Source organism: Callithrix jacchus, chromosome 2 (assembly GCF_049354715.1).
Source record: "Callithrix jacchus isolate 240 chromosome 2, calJac240_pri, whole genome shotgun sequence".
In the NCBI taxonomy this organism is placed as follows: domain Eukaryota; kingdom Metazoa; phylum Chordata; class Mammalia; order Primates; family Cebidae; genus Callithrix; species Callithrix jacchus.
In genome coordinates, this window is record NC_133503.1 from 48,970,277 (window position 1) to 48,984,047 (window position 13,771).

At 50.3% G+C, this 13,771-nt stretch overlaps 1 protein-coding gene across 10 annotated transcripts in view; it reads right to left on the minus strand.

Moving 5' to 3' along the window:
• Nucleotides 1-13,771, minus strand: part of CAMK2A (calcium/calmodulin dependent protein kinase II alpha) — a 70,057-nt gene that overhangs the window by 35,932 nt on the left and 20,354 nt on the right. For all 10 annotated transcript variants that reach the window (XM_078362906.1, XM_078362898.1, XM_035288419.3 and 7 more), the window contains 2 exons: nucleotides 7,919-7,978; nucleotides 363-417 (listed from right to left, as the gene is read on the minus strand). Coding sequence is in view for 8 of the 10 variants with exons in the window: in XM_035288419.3 (XP_035144310.1) it covers nucleotides 363-417; nucleotides 7,919-7,978 (115 nt within the window). In the remaining 2 variants the exon portion in view is untranslated. The remainder of the gene's footprint in view (nucleotides 1-362; nucleotides 418-7,918; nucleotides 7,979-13,771) is intronic.

Sequence of the window (13,771 nt, forward strand, 5' to 3'; positions counted from 1 at the left end):
TTTTCGCTGCCATCCCAGGAACTACTGAGGCCTATCATTTCATTATTGCTTTTCTTTGAATCAACATTCTTCAAAAAATAATTAAACATATTCCAGAAGGAAACTTTATATTGCCACTGAAAATGGAAAACCAGCATCACTGGCCACAAATAGAGGAGAAACAAAAATAAATATAGGATGAAAGCTAAAAGCGTTTGTTGGTGTTTTAGGAAAGTCAGCTTGCACTGCTTGGGTAGCAGGCCCGACACTTTGGGGAAACTCTGGACCACAGGAAGGAATTCAGCCCAAGAGGTCCAACGAGGTCAGCCCTGATTAGGCTGCCCCGACACCCTTGGCACATCTCAAGATGGGGCCAAACTCACAGGTCGAAGATCAGGTAGTGGTGTCCCTCCTCCGAGATGCTGTCATGGAGTCGGACTGTGGGCAGGATGAGGCAGTTTGTTACACCGGGACACACTGCTGCCCAGGCCCCCTCCCTTCCTCCCCTCCCGCTTATATCCAACATCCCATGCTCCCAGACAGCCACTGCGTACATACCAGGTGCCAGGTGCTTTGGCAAGCACCAGTGAACAAAGGTTCACTGTATTGAGTCCGCATAGACCTCAAGCATTACTGAGAGAGGCCTGGGCTTAAAAGCGAAAAATACCTGTTTAGGTCAAAGTTTAGTCCCCTCCCCTCTCCAAAACCCTGTTTCTTTGCTGGCCAGGCCCAAGTCATGGAAAGCCTGTGGCTCCAATGTCTACCACTTCTCAGCTGTGTGACTTCTGGCAAGTTGCTAGGCCTTTCTGAGCCTCTCTTTCCTTGCCTGGACAACGGAAATGAAACTTCCAGACTTGCAGGTTTGTCATGAGAGTTCCAGGAGGCACACAGTTGGTGCTCACTCAGTGCTGCGGGAGCTAATATCCTGCTCTGCCCCCTAGCCTGAGGAGATAATGGAGCATGGAGGCCAGAGGCAGGAGTGACAGGGTCCCTGCATTGTGGCGTACTGAGGAGCTGGCATCTCTTCACACTCCATTTACCCAGAACAGAGGCAAAGCTCCCATGAGCCTGGAGCTCCCAGCATGCACCCCTGAGCTATTAGAAGGCAGGGCCTGAGTCTTGGGGCTGACTCCGGGGCCGCATCCTGTCAGTCAAGAGCAAGTTCTCACAGGACAGAGCTCACATCCTTCCCTGCGCCACAGCCTAAAAATGTCCATGCAGGGGTGTGCTGGCTCAGTGAATGACGATTCGTCCGCACAATGGAAAATGGCACAGCTGCTAAAATAATGCAGCAGTTATGTATCTACCAGTTCAGAGTCATCTCCAAATTATGTCGTTCGGTGAAAAAGCCAAGCACAAAACAGTATGCATAGTGCTTTTTTATAAGGATGCATTTACGTTTATATATGGCATAAGTCTCTCTGGAAGAATAAAGAGAAGCAGGCGCTGGGAGCGCCTCTCGGGAGGGAAACTGGGGGAGCTGGGTCATGAGAGGAGACCCACTTTTCTCTATGAATCCAAGTGCCATCTGAATGTTTGCCATGTGCATATATTTCTGACTCAGTATGAATTGTTCATGGCTCACATGTTTGCACATAAAGTTTGGAGAGAGGCAGGCATCAGATACCCAGGAGCTGGTGCCTGTAGAAAGAGGGGGATGGGCACCAGAGATGGAGAATGAAGGGGCACAAATAAAAATGAAAATTTAGGCCACGCACAGTGGCTCACATCTGTAATCCCAGCACGTTAGGAGGCTGAGGCAGGTGGATCACCTGAGGCCAGGTGTTTGAGACCAGCCTGGCCAATGTGACAAAACCCGGGAGGCAGAGGTTGCAGTGAGCCGAGATCGCGCCACTGCACTCCAGCCTGGGCAACAGAGCAAGTCTCCATCTCAAAAAAATAATAATAATAAATAAGATAAGATATAAATAAGATAAAATAAAAATTTAGGCCAGGTACAGTGGCTCACCCTGTAATCCCAGCACTATGGGAGGCTGAGGCAGGTGGATCACTTGAGCTCAAGAGTTCAAGACCAACCTGGGCAACATGGTGAAACCCCATTTTTACAAAAAATACAAAAATTAGCTAGACAGGGTGGCAGACTCTTGTTGTCCCAGCTACTTGGGAAGCTAAGGTGGAAGGATTGTTTATGCCCAGGAGGCGGAGGTTGCAGTGAGCCAAGACCACCCCACTGCACTCCAGCCTGAGTAACAGAGTGAGAATGTCTCAAAATAATAATGATAATGATAATAAAATGCAAATTTAAAATATTCCTCAATGATGACACATTTATAAACAATAACTGAAAGATGTTAAAATATATTCTAAAACAAAATCTTAAAGGCATATATAATTCTGCTTTAATTCCTTTCAAAATTTTATTATAAAAAATTCAGGCCAGGTGTGATGGCACATGGCTGTAATACCAGCTACTCGGGAGGCTGAGGCGGGCAGATCACCTGAGGTCAGGAGTTCGAGACCAGCCTAGCCAACATGGCAAAACCCTGTCTCTACTAAAAATAAAAAAATTAGCTGGGTGTGGTGGCAGGCACCTGTAGTCCCAGCTACTCAGGAGGCTGAGGCAGGAGAATCGCTTGAACCCAGGAGACAGAGGTTGCACTGAGCCAAGATCACACAACTGCACTCCAGTCTAGGGACAGAGCAAGACACCATCTCAAACAACAACAACAACAAAAAATCAAATATACAGTTAAGTGAACACCCAGATGCCCACTATCTAGATTCTATCATTAATGTTTCCTATACTTGCATTACTACATTTCTAACCATTCCTCTGTCCATTGATTTATTTAATTTATAGTACATTTCTAAGTAAGTGCAGGCTGAATTTTTAAAGTGTAAATGTGTATTTAACTGCATTTTTGGTGTGTAGAATCTGACAATTCTACATCTGAACATTGCCCAGAATCCCTTTGGTAAGTCAGTGCATCCAAACCCCAGGTGCTGGAGTGTGGGATGCTAATAGCACCTGAATCCCTGACTCAGGCTCTGCTTCCAGGGAACCTGACCTCAGATGATATGTGTACACAGTACTTGAGAAGGCACATATGTCATATATCATATGGAAGCACATATCATTAAATGTTAGTTCTAAATGTGAGGTTATAGGAGATACTTTAAAAAGTATATGTCTTCTCATTTATCTGCAATAAACTTGCATTGTTAGTGTATCAAGGTAAAGTTTTGCAAAAGACTCTTCCCTCTCCCTGCCTTCCTCCAGGTGGTCTCTGGGGAGTGACCCCTTTCCTATTCTTTCTGGTGAACCATGGTCTCTGGCTTCCCTTTCCTGAATCTCAGACGCTCTGAGAAGCCAAGCTGCAGCTGGAATCATCTCAGAAGGGACTTTTAGAACCACAGCCACAGGCTTTAGAAGGAGCCCCAAGAAGACTGGGGTCGCAGATCTACCCTCCGACCTGGGGCCTCAGCTCCTTTAGAGAAAGTCCCTGGGTCTCAAGGAAATTGACAGAATTGAGGGAGGTTTTCTCCAGAGCTGACTGTCACTCAGATGACGGCTTTGTGCTGATGATAAGAAGCCATCCCTCTGAGCAGCTGGGCGAGGGGCACACGGTCTGGAATTCAGCCCCCACTTTTGCAGTGCACCACCTGCGTGATGGTACTAGAGTTGGCTTCAGTCCCTGAGGGGCATCGAGTCACACCTCGGAGCCCAGGAGACAGGATTTCTTGTGCCAGGGCCATTTTCCCACACAAAGCTTCCCCTCCCATCAGTGGAGGCTGCCCTGAGAAACGACTCAGCCAGAGCCCAAGATTCAAGGGCCACAGGCTCTCATCACGGTCCTGTCTCCTGGTGGAATGACTGACATGTCTGTGCCCATTGAGTCATGCTGTCACTTTTGACTGTTTAAAATATTGTCATAGAACAAACAAATCTGCAACCCAGCTTTTTATTTATGTAGCTTGATTCATGCACTTCTGGCATTCCTGTGATTTTCCAACAGTGCATTTTTTTCTTGGCAGTTGAAGGATAGTACTTGTTCCCTTATTTTCGTGTCCCCTGACACCACATTTGTGATATCCACTCAGGAAGCTAAATAGAAGGACTGGGAACGAGGGCTCTGGAATCAGACTTGCTGAGTTTGCCTCCCAGATCCACTTCTTACAAGCTGTGTAGCTATGAGCAAAGGACTTAACCTCTCTGAGCCTCCATTCCAAACAGTAGTGCCAATACTTTTGGACTGTTGTGGTCATGAATGTGATGATTCCTGTAAACCACTTAGCACAGTACCTGGCACTAGGAAGATTTCAATAAATGGAGACATTATCGTCTTCATCACTGACTTACCATACTTCCCTTCCCCACTGCAAATCACCTACTAAGCTTTCAGGTTGTCGCTAGCACAGTCCTTCGGAGGACTGTGCTTCAGAGTGGCCTTCTGGGGTCTGTCCCATCTTCAGGTGGTGATGGCACAGACAGCAGGTTACCAACCTCTCCCAAGAAGGATCTGGGAAGTAAACACTTTGTGCACAGCACAGTTGGACTGACCAGTGCTGAGCCAGGGACCTCACTGACATGGTCCCGTGGGGACTGGACAGTGGCCACAAGGAAGCAGTGACCAGTAACCTTGTCTAGATTGGCCAAGCAGGCCGAACAGGACTCAGTCCAGTTTCTCTAGGCACAGGCTCGCCTTTCGGGTTTTGAGCCCACATCTGTACCTCTTTGCACAGCTTTGGGAAGATTACAACCTACTTTGAAGGAAGATGCCTGGAAAAACAGGAAAGTGCACCCTCCAAGGGCCCTTCCAGCCCTGACAGCAGCTCAAAGCTCTTCTGGGGTCTTCCTGTGCCGGATGCTCAGCTCTGCTTTCTAATCCCCTGTGCATCAGCCACCACTCCCGCTCCCATCTCCCATCTGCACTTCTCCTGCACATTCTCAGGGCCTTGCAGAGACCTTGGCCTGTGGTGGGTCTATAATGCACCTGACATCAGGGGAATGAAGGAGGAGTAAATGACCCGATGACGATGATGATGGTGATGATGGCTACCATTTCTGAGCTTTTACCGCATGCTAGGCTTTGTGCCAAGTGCTTTACTCGCGCTATCTCATTTTACCCTCCAACAGTCCTAGGAGGTGGCTGCTGTGATTATCCCCACTTCACAGAGGAGGATACTGAGGCTGAGAGGTTCGCAGCCTGCCCAAGCTCAAACCCTTTGTTAACAGCAGAGCTGAGACTGAAACCGGGCACCTGACTGCAAATGCCATTCTCCTAACCACCATGTTGTATGCAGTGCCTCCAAAGATAACTAAAAACCTTGATGGCCCCGAGGAATGACAGTCTTATGGAATTTCAGGCAAGAGGATGTCTTTAGACAAGATTGTTCTGAGGGAAGGTGTTGACTGGGGGAAAGGGGACAGGTTAATGATAATGACTCTCATGATGCTACGCTCTATTTCATCATCACAATCCTAGGAGGTAGGTGTCCTTTCCATTTTCCAGATAAAATGGAGCTTCAAAGTGGTTGAGCAACATGTCCAGGGTCACACAGCAATGAAGCAGCAAATCAAGGATTTGAGCGGTAGTCAGTCCAAAGCCAAAACACACTGCCCCCCCATTTTATAGCTGGGAATGAGAGGGAGAGGGAGGTGTGAACAGGAGGAGGCAGTGTTGACCTGAGACAGTTGCAGTTGCACAGCAACACACACACATTCACACACACACACTTACACAGACTCACATACACACATTCACACACACACTTACACAGACTCACATACACACATTCACACACACACAGACTCACATACACACATTCACACACACTCACATACAAACATTCACACACAGACTCACATACACACATTCACACACACACACTTACACAGATTCACATACACACATTCACACACACACACTTACACAGACTCACATACACACATTCACACACACAGACTCACATACACACATTCACACACACTCACATACACACATTCACACACAGACTCACATACACACATTCACACACACACACTTAGACTCACATACACACATTCACACACACACACTTACACAGACTCACATACACACATTCACACACACAGACTCACATACACACATTCACACACACTCACATACACACATTCACACACACAGACTCACATACATACACTAGACCAGACACACATTCACACACATACATGCATTCATACACTACATACTTGCATATGCCCTCACACACATTTACACACATTCACACACATTCAGTCACATCATGTATTCACACTCCACACTCACATGCACACACACATACATGCATTCACACACAGACACACATTCACACACACATTCACACATGCACACATTCACACATACACATGCATTCACAGACCTTCACACACTCCACACACACTCATATATATGCATTCACACATACTTCACACTCATACACGCATTCACACACACCTACACAGACTCACATGCATTCACACACACTCAACACACCCTCACATACAGGCGTTCACAACCACTCACACACTTACACATACACACATTTACACACACTCATACACACAAGCATTCACACTCATGTACACACACTCCACACTGTCACATACACATACATTCACATACACTCATATACACACATTCTCACATTCACTCACACACACTCACACACTTACACACACTCTCCTCCTTCCACCAGAGCTGACCGCCTAAGAACCATAGACTCTTACAGTCAGAGGTCACTCCCAACCCTCTCCATCACACAGCTGGGGGGTTGGAGGCCTGGAATGGGCAGGGGCTGCCTAAAGCCACACAGTGAGGACATTAGTAGGTCAGGGACCAGGGTTCAACCAGGGCTGCTCCAGCCAGCCCTGTGCTGCGTGCTGCGTCTTCTCTGATGCTGGCTGGGGAGCCTCTGGCTGCTGTTTGAACAGGGAAGGGGAGGTGCCTTCTGGGTATAAATAGCAGATGGAGCGCTTCTCTCTGGCAGGAGAGTTAACCCTTGGGGCCCTGGGCACGGGGAGAGGCTTCCCTGCCTGTGGGTAAGGCGTGTTGGCTGTCAGAGCTGGAAGAGTCCATAGGGGTTACCCAGGCCCTGCTCCTCCGTGTGGTCTGTGAGTCAGGCTTGACATCTCCTCGAGGCGTGTTAGCACTGCAAAATTCCAGCCCCATACCCGGCCCACTAAGTCCAAGTCCACCTTTTCACTAGGTGTCCAAGATGCTGCTTCAAACAGCTCTTCCCTCATGAGGATGGGGAAAAGAGACTAAGAGAGGGCAGTGCTCCTGCCCAAGGTCACACAGCCATTCCCTGACAGAATTAGCTCTCAAAGCCACACTTCCTGCCCTCATGACTCAGGACCCTGACAGGCGGGGATCAGCCCTGCAATTGTACAAGGGCTAGGGGAGGGGGCCAGGCAACGAGATGTTGTTTCAGAGCCCACCCCCATGGGTGCTGCTGCTCTCGCTCTGTCCCAGCCCACGGTGGCCCAGCCTCTCCACACAGCCCATGCCCGGCCTGTGGGCCAGGGCCTGAGTTGGAGCTTGCCCCTGTAGGCAGGCAGGTGCCAGGTCAAGGGAGGAGGGCAGGGCCACGCTGCCAGGCTGAATCAACATGGGGATGTGTTTGGGGAATGGGCCACAGCGGTCAAGGCCATGCGCTTCCCCCTGGCCTATTTTCATCTCTCCCAGAGCTTTAGAAGTTTTCCTGAAACAGCTTTTCCGAAGGAGGCTGCCGGCAGTGTGGGATGGGAGGAAGGGCCTTTCTTCACCTTCCCCCGAAACAAGCTGGCTCTGAGGAATGTGGAAACCATTAAAGACGCCCCCTTTCCCATCTCTGCTGCCTCCATTCCCGGAGAAGAGAGCAGCTGCTCTCCACCCAACCCAAAAACACCCACTTGCCAGGGTGGGCAAGGAGCAGGGCCTGTCCCCCCACCGCGCCCCTCTCATCCCGCAAGGCTCACCGATGTTGGGGTGCTTCAGCAGGCGGCAGATGCGGGCTTCACGCTCCAGCTTCTGATGGTCTGAAACACAGAGGCTCAGGTGAGTCCCCAGTGAGGGAGGAACCACCACCCTCCATCTCTCCCTCCTCACAGCCTAGTATTATCTCCACCTCCCAGGGCAACCCCTGGGTTCTGGGAAAGCTCACCTTCTGGCCAGGGCCTCTGGATTCTCCAGGAAGACGGTGGGGTGCAGGGGAAAGAGGAAGAGGCCTGGGCTGCAGTGACTCAAGCACATTCCTCGCCCTCTCTGGCCTCCATTTCCACAGCTCTTAAATAAGGGGCTTCTCCAGGACACCTCTAGGTCTGTTTCTCAGGCCCTAAGCTATGGCCAGACTGAATGGCTGAACTTCACCTCTACAGGGAGACCCCACTGGGCCCTCTCACGTCGGGACATGCACATGTAATTCTCCTGCCTCAGTCTCCTGAGCAGCTGGGAATCGCACATGCAATTCTCTCAGCTTGAAACACTTCCTCTACCTCCCACCTGCTGCTCACTGGGCATCACTCACTCCTACCAACCCTTAGATGTCTCAGGCCCCTGGCAGCAGGTCCCGACTACCAGGCAGGCAGGTGCCCATCCTCTGTGCTTTCAGAGCCCCCAAACAGCATGTCCCACTCAGTCCCATGGACATCTAGTTCCTTGAGGGCAGGGACTTGGTCTCCGTTGTACCCCTGACATCTACCCAAACACCTGGCACTTAGTAGGTGTTCAATAAATAACTGAATGAAGCTGGGCACGATAGCTCATGCCTATAATACCAATACACTGGGACACCGAGGCAGGTGGATCACTTGAGCTCAGGTGTCCAAGACCAGCCTGGGCAACATGGTGAAACCCCATTTCAACTAAAAATACACAAATTAGCTGGGCATGATGGTGGTTGCTTGTAATCCCAGCTGCTCAGGAGGCTGAGGCAGGAGAATCACTTGAAGGTGGAGGTTGCTGTGAGCTGAGATCATGCCACTGCATTCCACCCTAGGCGACAGAGTGAGACTTTATCTCAAAAAAAAAAAAAAGAAGGAACCAAATGAAAAAATAAATGATTAAATGAATGCACCTTTCTAAGGGAGTGGCTGTTCCTCCAGAGGGCTGTGTTAATTCCCAGAAGTCAACTCCCTTTCAGGAGACTCTGGGACCGGGACACAGAGACCCCCAAAGAATCTGCAGGGGCTGACCCAGAGCTCCCCCACCTGCCTTCTGAGCTGTTGTGTGAGTCCCCTGGGGCTCCCCACACACCCGGGGGAGAAGCCTTGCTCGGGGTCTGCCACTGTGGCTTCTGATTCTTCTGCTGCTGGGAACAGTAGGCCACATGACTCTACCCGGTGCCCCCAAACAATCCCGGGCTGGGGCACCACTCTCCTCCTTTTAAAGATGAGGAAACCACAGCCTGAACAAGATGAAGCCTCCATGGTGGCAGAGCTGGAACTGAAAATGCATTTCTCATTTTCCTTTTTGGTCCTTTTTTCACAATTGGGTAGTTAACACCTTAATTTAACAAACAAAACCGTAAAAAAGAAACCCCTTTTGAAATTCTCTGTGCCAAAACTGTGCAGAGGGCTTTATATGCCTTTCCAGCCCTCACTGCAATCCTTGAGGGAGTTATTATCATTTTTCTGGCTTTCCAGAGGAGATAGAGCTTCAGAGGGGCTAAGTACCTGCCCAAACTCAATCCCTCAGTGAGCAGTGGAGCCATGCTTTGTACCCAGAAAGTCAGACTCCAGAGCTGGGCCTTCAATCCTGGGCTATACTGTTCTCTGTGCCCCAACTCATAATCACTACCTCCCTTTGCCCCCAACTCCCAAGCAGGAAAATTAAAGCCCACAAAAGGAAACTCATGCCAGCACCCAGATGCCGAGCCCACACTAGAACCCTGGCCTCTCAGAGTAGGCAGGTATGTGGGTGGGGGTGGTGAGAATGGAGAAAGTCCCAGCCCTTGTCCCCAGGAACCCAGCTCCCCTTCCCCCTGCCCCCTTCACTACAGCAATCACTGGCTGTCCTCCAAGGGCTGCAGAAGCCAAAATCAATACTGAAAGGTGGCTTTTCCACTAGCAAAGCAATTAAGTCCAATTCAGTTTCCATGGCTCAACTCTCCAGGTGAAGACCGGCTGCAAGCTGGGGATGAGGAGGTGTGACCAAGTTGTGGGGGCATCCCTTGTTCCCCCTCCCTAAGTGGGCTCCTTTCATAACCTCCAGGGTAGGGGAGGCTGACTCCTGGGCAGAGGAGTGGATGCCCATCCAGAGCTGACCAGGCGGGGCCCTCCCCCTGCTCCACGCCCTATGCCCTACCCCCCCAATCCACCCACAGCAGAACCAGAACTCAGGCAGGTCAAGGTCAGGCCTGTCAGAGGGGAAAGAGGGCTTCTGGCCTAGGCTATACATTCAGGGGTGGGAGCCCCATATCCGGAATTTTGTTGTTTTCTCCCTGTGAGGTTACCCAGGAGCAGAGAACATTGACAGAATTGAAAGAAGGAACTTCCAGCTTGTGTCTGGTTAGCAGACCTCACTGCTGGAAATGCTAGGAACTAATTGTGTAAATCTCATCATCATCCTGTGCATAGTGCAATTAAGCTGCGTTGTCACTTTGTAAAGTGTTCATCTTATTGAGTGTAAACATATACATTATACAATATTTCTTATAACCCTGTTTGCAACGTTTTCATTTTCTAAGATACAGAGAACCTCAAGACATATGGAGACAATGTTTCTTTTGACCTCAGAGGCTGTGCTCTGTTACACAGATGGAGAAACCGAGGCCAGTTGACAAAGGAGCAGTCCCTTTATGAAAATCGCTCACCAGGGCCGGGCGCAGCGGCTCAAGCCTGCAATCCCAGCACTTTGGGAGGCTGAGGCGGGTGGATCACGAGGTCAAGAGATCGAGACCATCCTGGTCAACATGGTAAAACCCCGTCTCTACTAAAAATACAAAAAATTAGCTGGGCATGGTGGCGCGTGCCTGTAATCCCAGCTACTCGGGAGGTTGAGGCAGGAGAATTGCCTGAACCCAGGGGGCGGAGGTTGTGATGAGCCGAGATCGCGCCATTGCACTCCAGCCTGGGTAACAAGAGCGAAACTCTGTCTCAAAAAAAAAAAAAAATCGCTCACCAAAATCACTCTGAAAACTCAGAGCTCTGAAGCCTCTACCCCTGCACCTTCCTCCCACTCCTCCCCTCAGCCAATTGTCCATGTAGCCAAGGCGCTCCTTTTTATTTTTATCGTTTTCTTGAGACAGAGTCTTGCTCTGTCACCCAGGCTGGAGTGCAGTGGCTCGATCTCAGCTCACTGCTACCTCCACCTGCCAGGTTCAAGCAATTCTCCTGCCTCTCGAGTAGCTGGAATTACAGGCGCGCAGTACCATGCCCAGCTAATTTTTTGAATTTTTAGTACAGATGGGATTTCTCCATGCTGGCCAGGTTCGTCTTGAACTTCTGACCTTGTTATCTGCCTGCCTAGGACTCTCAAAGTGCTGGTATTACAGGTGTGAGCCACCAGGCCCGGCCCCATGAAAGAGCTCTTTTTAAAACATCAATTAAATCCTGTCATTCCTTGGCTTCCAACTCTCCAACAGCTTCCCAATGTACTTAGAGCGCAATCCAAGCTCCTCGCCGGGTCCAGCCTTGCCTCGGCTAGGAAGCTCCAGCCACACTGGCCTCCTCTGTAGCCTGACACACCAAGCTCCTTCCCACCTCACAGCCTCTGCACCTGCTGTGCCTTCTGCCCAGAAAGCTCTTCCCTGGGTCTTCTCACCAGGCAGGTCCTGCACAATGTCACCTCCTTGGAGAGCTTCCCTGGCTGCCTTTTCTAAGTGTGTCCCTCCTGCCGCATCACCTCCCCATACCCTGTCTTATTTTCTTGGTTGACATTTGTCATTACCTGAAGCTACCCAGCTGATGGATGTGTTCAGTGTTTTTTTCAGTCTCACTCCCTAGAAAACGGGCACCATGAGAGCAAGACCTTTTCTGCTGGTCACTGCCACGTTCCCAGGGCGGGACATAGAGCTGCTAAGCAGTTAGTCCAAGGTCCCTCAGTAAACAAGTGGCAGAGCTGGGATTCCAGCCCATGTACATAGTTACTATACTATATTGCTTCCCATTCTAAGAAACTTTTGGTCGCACTCTCATTGCCCAGGCTGGAGTACAGTGGCAGGATCATGGCTCACTGCGGCCTCCACTTCCTGGGCTCAGGTGATTCTCCCACATCAGCCTCCCTCTCAAATAGCTGGGACTACAGGTGCTGCCACCATGCCCTGCTAATTTTTTGTATTTTTAATAGAGACAGTGTCTTGCCATGTTTCCTAGACTGGTCTTGAACTCCTAGCCTCAAGGAATCCTCCCCCCTTGGCCTCCCAAAGTGCTGGGATTAAAAGCATAAGCCACCAAGCCCAGCCCCATTCTAATAATTAATTAATTGATGAATTGATCCATCAGCTCATCAGAGTTCCACAATGGTGAGAGGACTGAGGGAAGCTAGAAGTCTTCAGCCTCCTGCCTGGGTACCTGGGGGAGCTTCCCCAATGCCCATGATAGTATCTTAGGAAACTTCTCCCTTCCTTCCTGGATGGTGGGATCACCTTCAGGGTGTGGGAGTTAAGGCTCAGCAGAGCTCAGCAGACAGGGGAGGATGGACATTCTGGGGTGAGGTCCCTGGGGCCAGACAGTTCCAGCAGCTTGGGACAGGACAGGGCAGGCCTGACAGTCACTGCAGGCCTGACAGGATGTGCAATCACGCAGATGGGCAGGGCTCTGCCTCCAGAGGGGAGTGGATTCCAGCAGGCAGGCAGCCTGAGATTCCAGCAAGAGGCACACAAGCCAGGAGAAAAAGAGACCTCAAGTCTGGGATCAGGGAGTACCCGCCCCCTGCAAAGGACATCCCAATCCTGGGAGGCCAGAGCAATCATCCCAAGAACGAAGAGAGCCAGGCAAGGGGTGGGGAGGAGGACAGCAGAGATGGGAAGCACGTGTCTTACTGTCCCCTCAGAGGCTTCCTTGCAGGGACCTGAATGACAGTCTAGTGCAGCCTGGATGAGCTCATGCCATGCTCCCCAGCTGGTGCCCCAAGACCAGTCACTGGGGAGCCGAGAAAGTGACCCCCTCATACTCAAGCTGGAGAGTGGGGCCTGTGGAGGTCACAGTGCCCAGGCCAGTCATCTCTGGCTGCACCAGCCTCCTCCATGTGCCCAATGCACCCTTAGCATGCTACCTCTGTGTATGTCGTCAGGAGGACGAGCTAGGAGGCTGTAGAGAACCTGCTGGGAGTTAGCGCTGAGCCTGTATCATTGTATTAAGTTGGTGTTAATAGCTGCTGCTACCGATGATAGAATTTTCTAATGCAGGGACTTGGGCCTCCCCTACTCAATCCAACCCTCATGAGTGGAACTCAGGCAGCTGCGTTTTTTAAAAAGCTCCCAAAGATATTTGGCAGGGATTGGACCAGGCAAAAATTTTACTTTTCATTTCATTTCTTCATAGTTTCTTTGACTTGTTTACACTATGAATATTTTTTAAAGACTAGATTAAAAATACATATAAAAATATCTTCTGGGTTTGGGAACCACTCGCTAGAAGAGGCTGGGCAGGGTGGGCAAAAGAAAGCCACAGCTCCCTGGAGGGTGGGCACAGCCCCTGCAGGGTGCTGCCAAAAGTCACACAGGAGCACCAGCAGGAGACGCTTAGAGTGTGTTGCCAAATACTCAGCATTAAACCCCCTCCCCGCCCCCGAGGCACCACGAGTGGCAAACAAAGAATCTGCTAAAAGAAGCTCTGTTCCTCCTCTCCCGCTGGGAAGAAAAGTGCCTGGCAGTTAGCAGACTTTGCCAG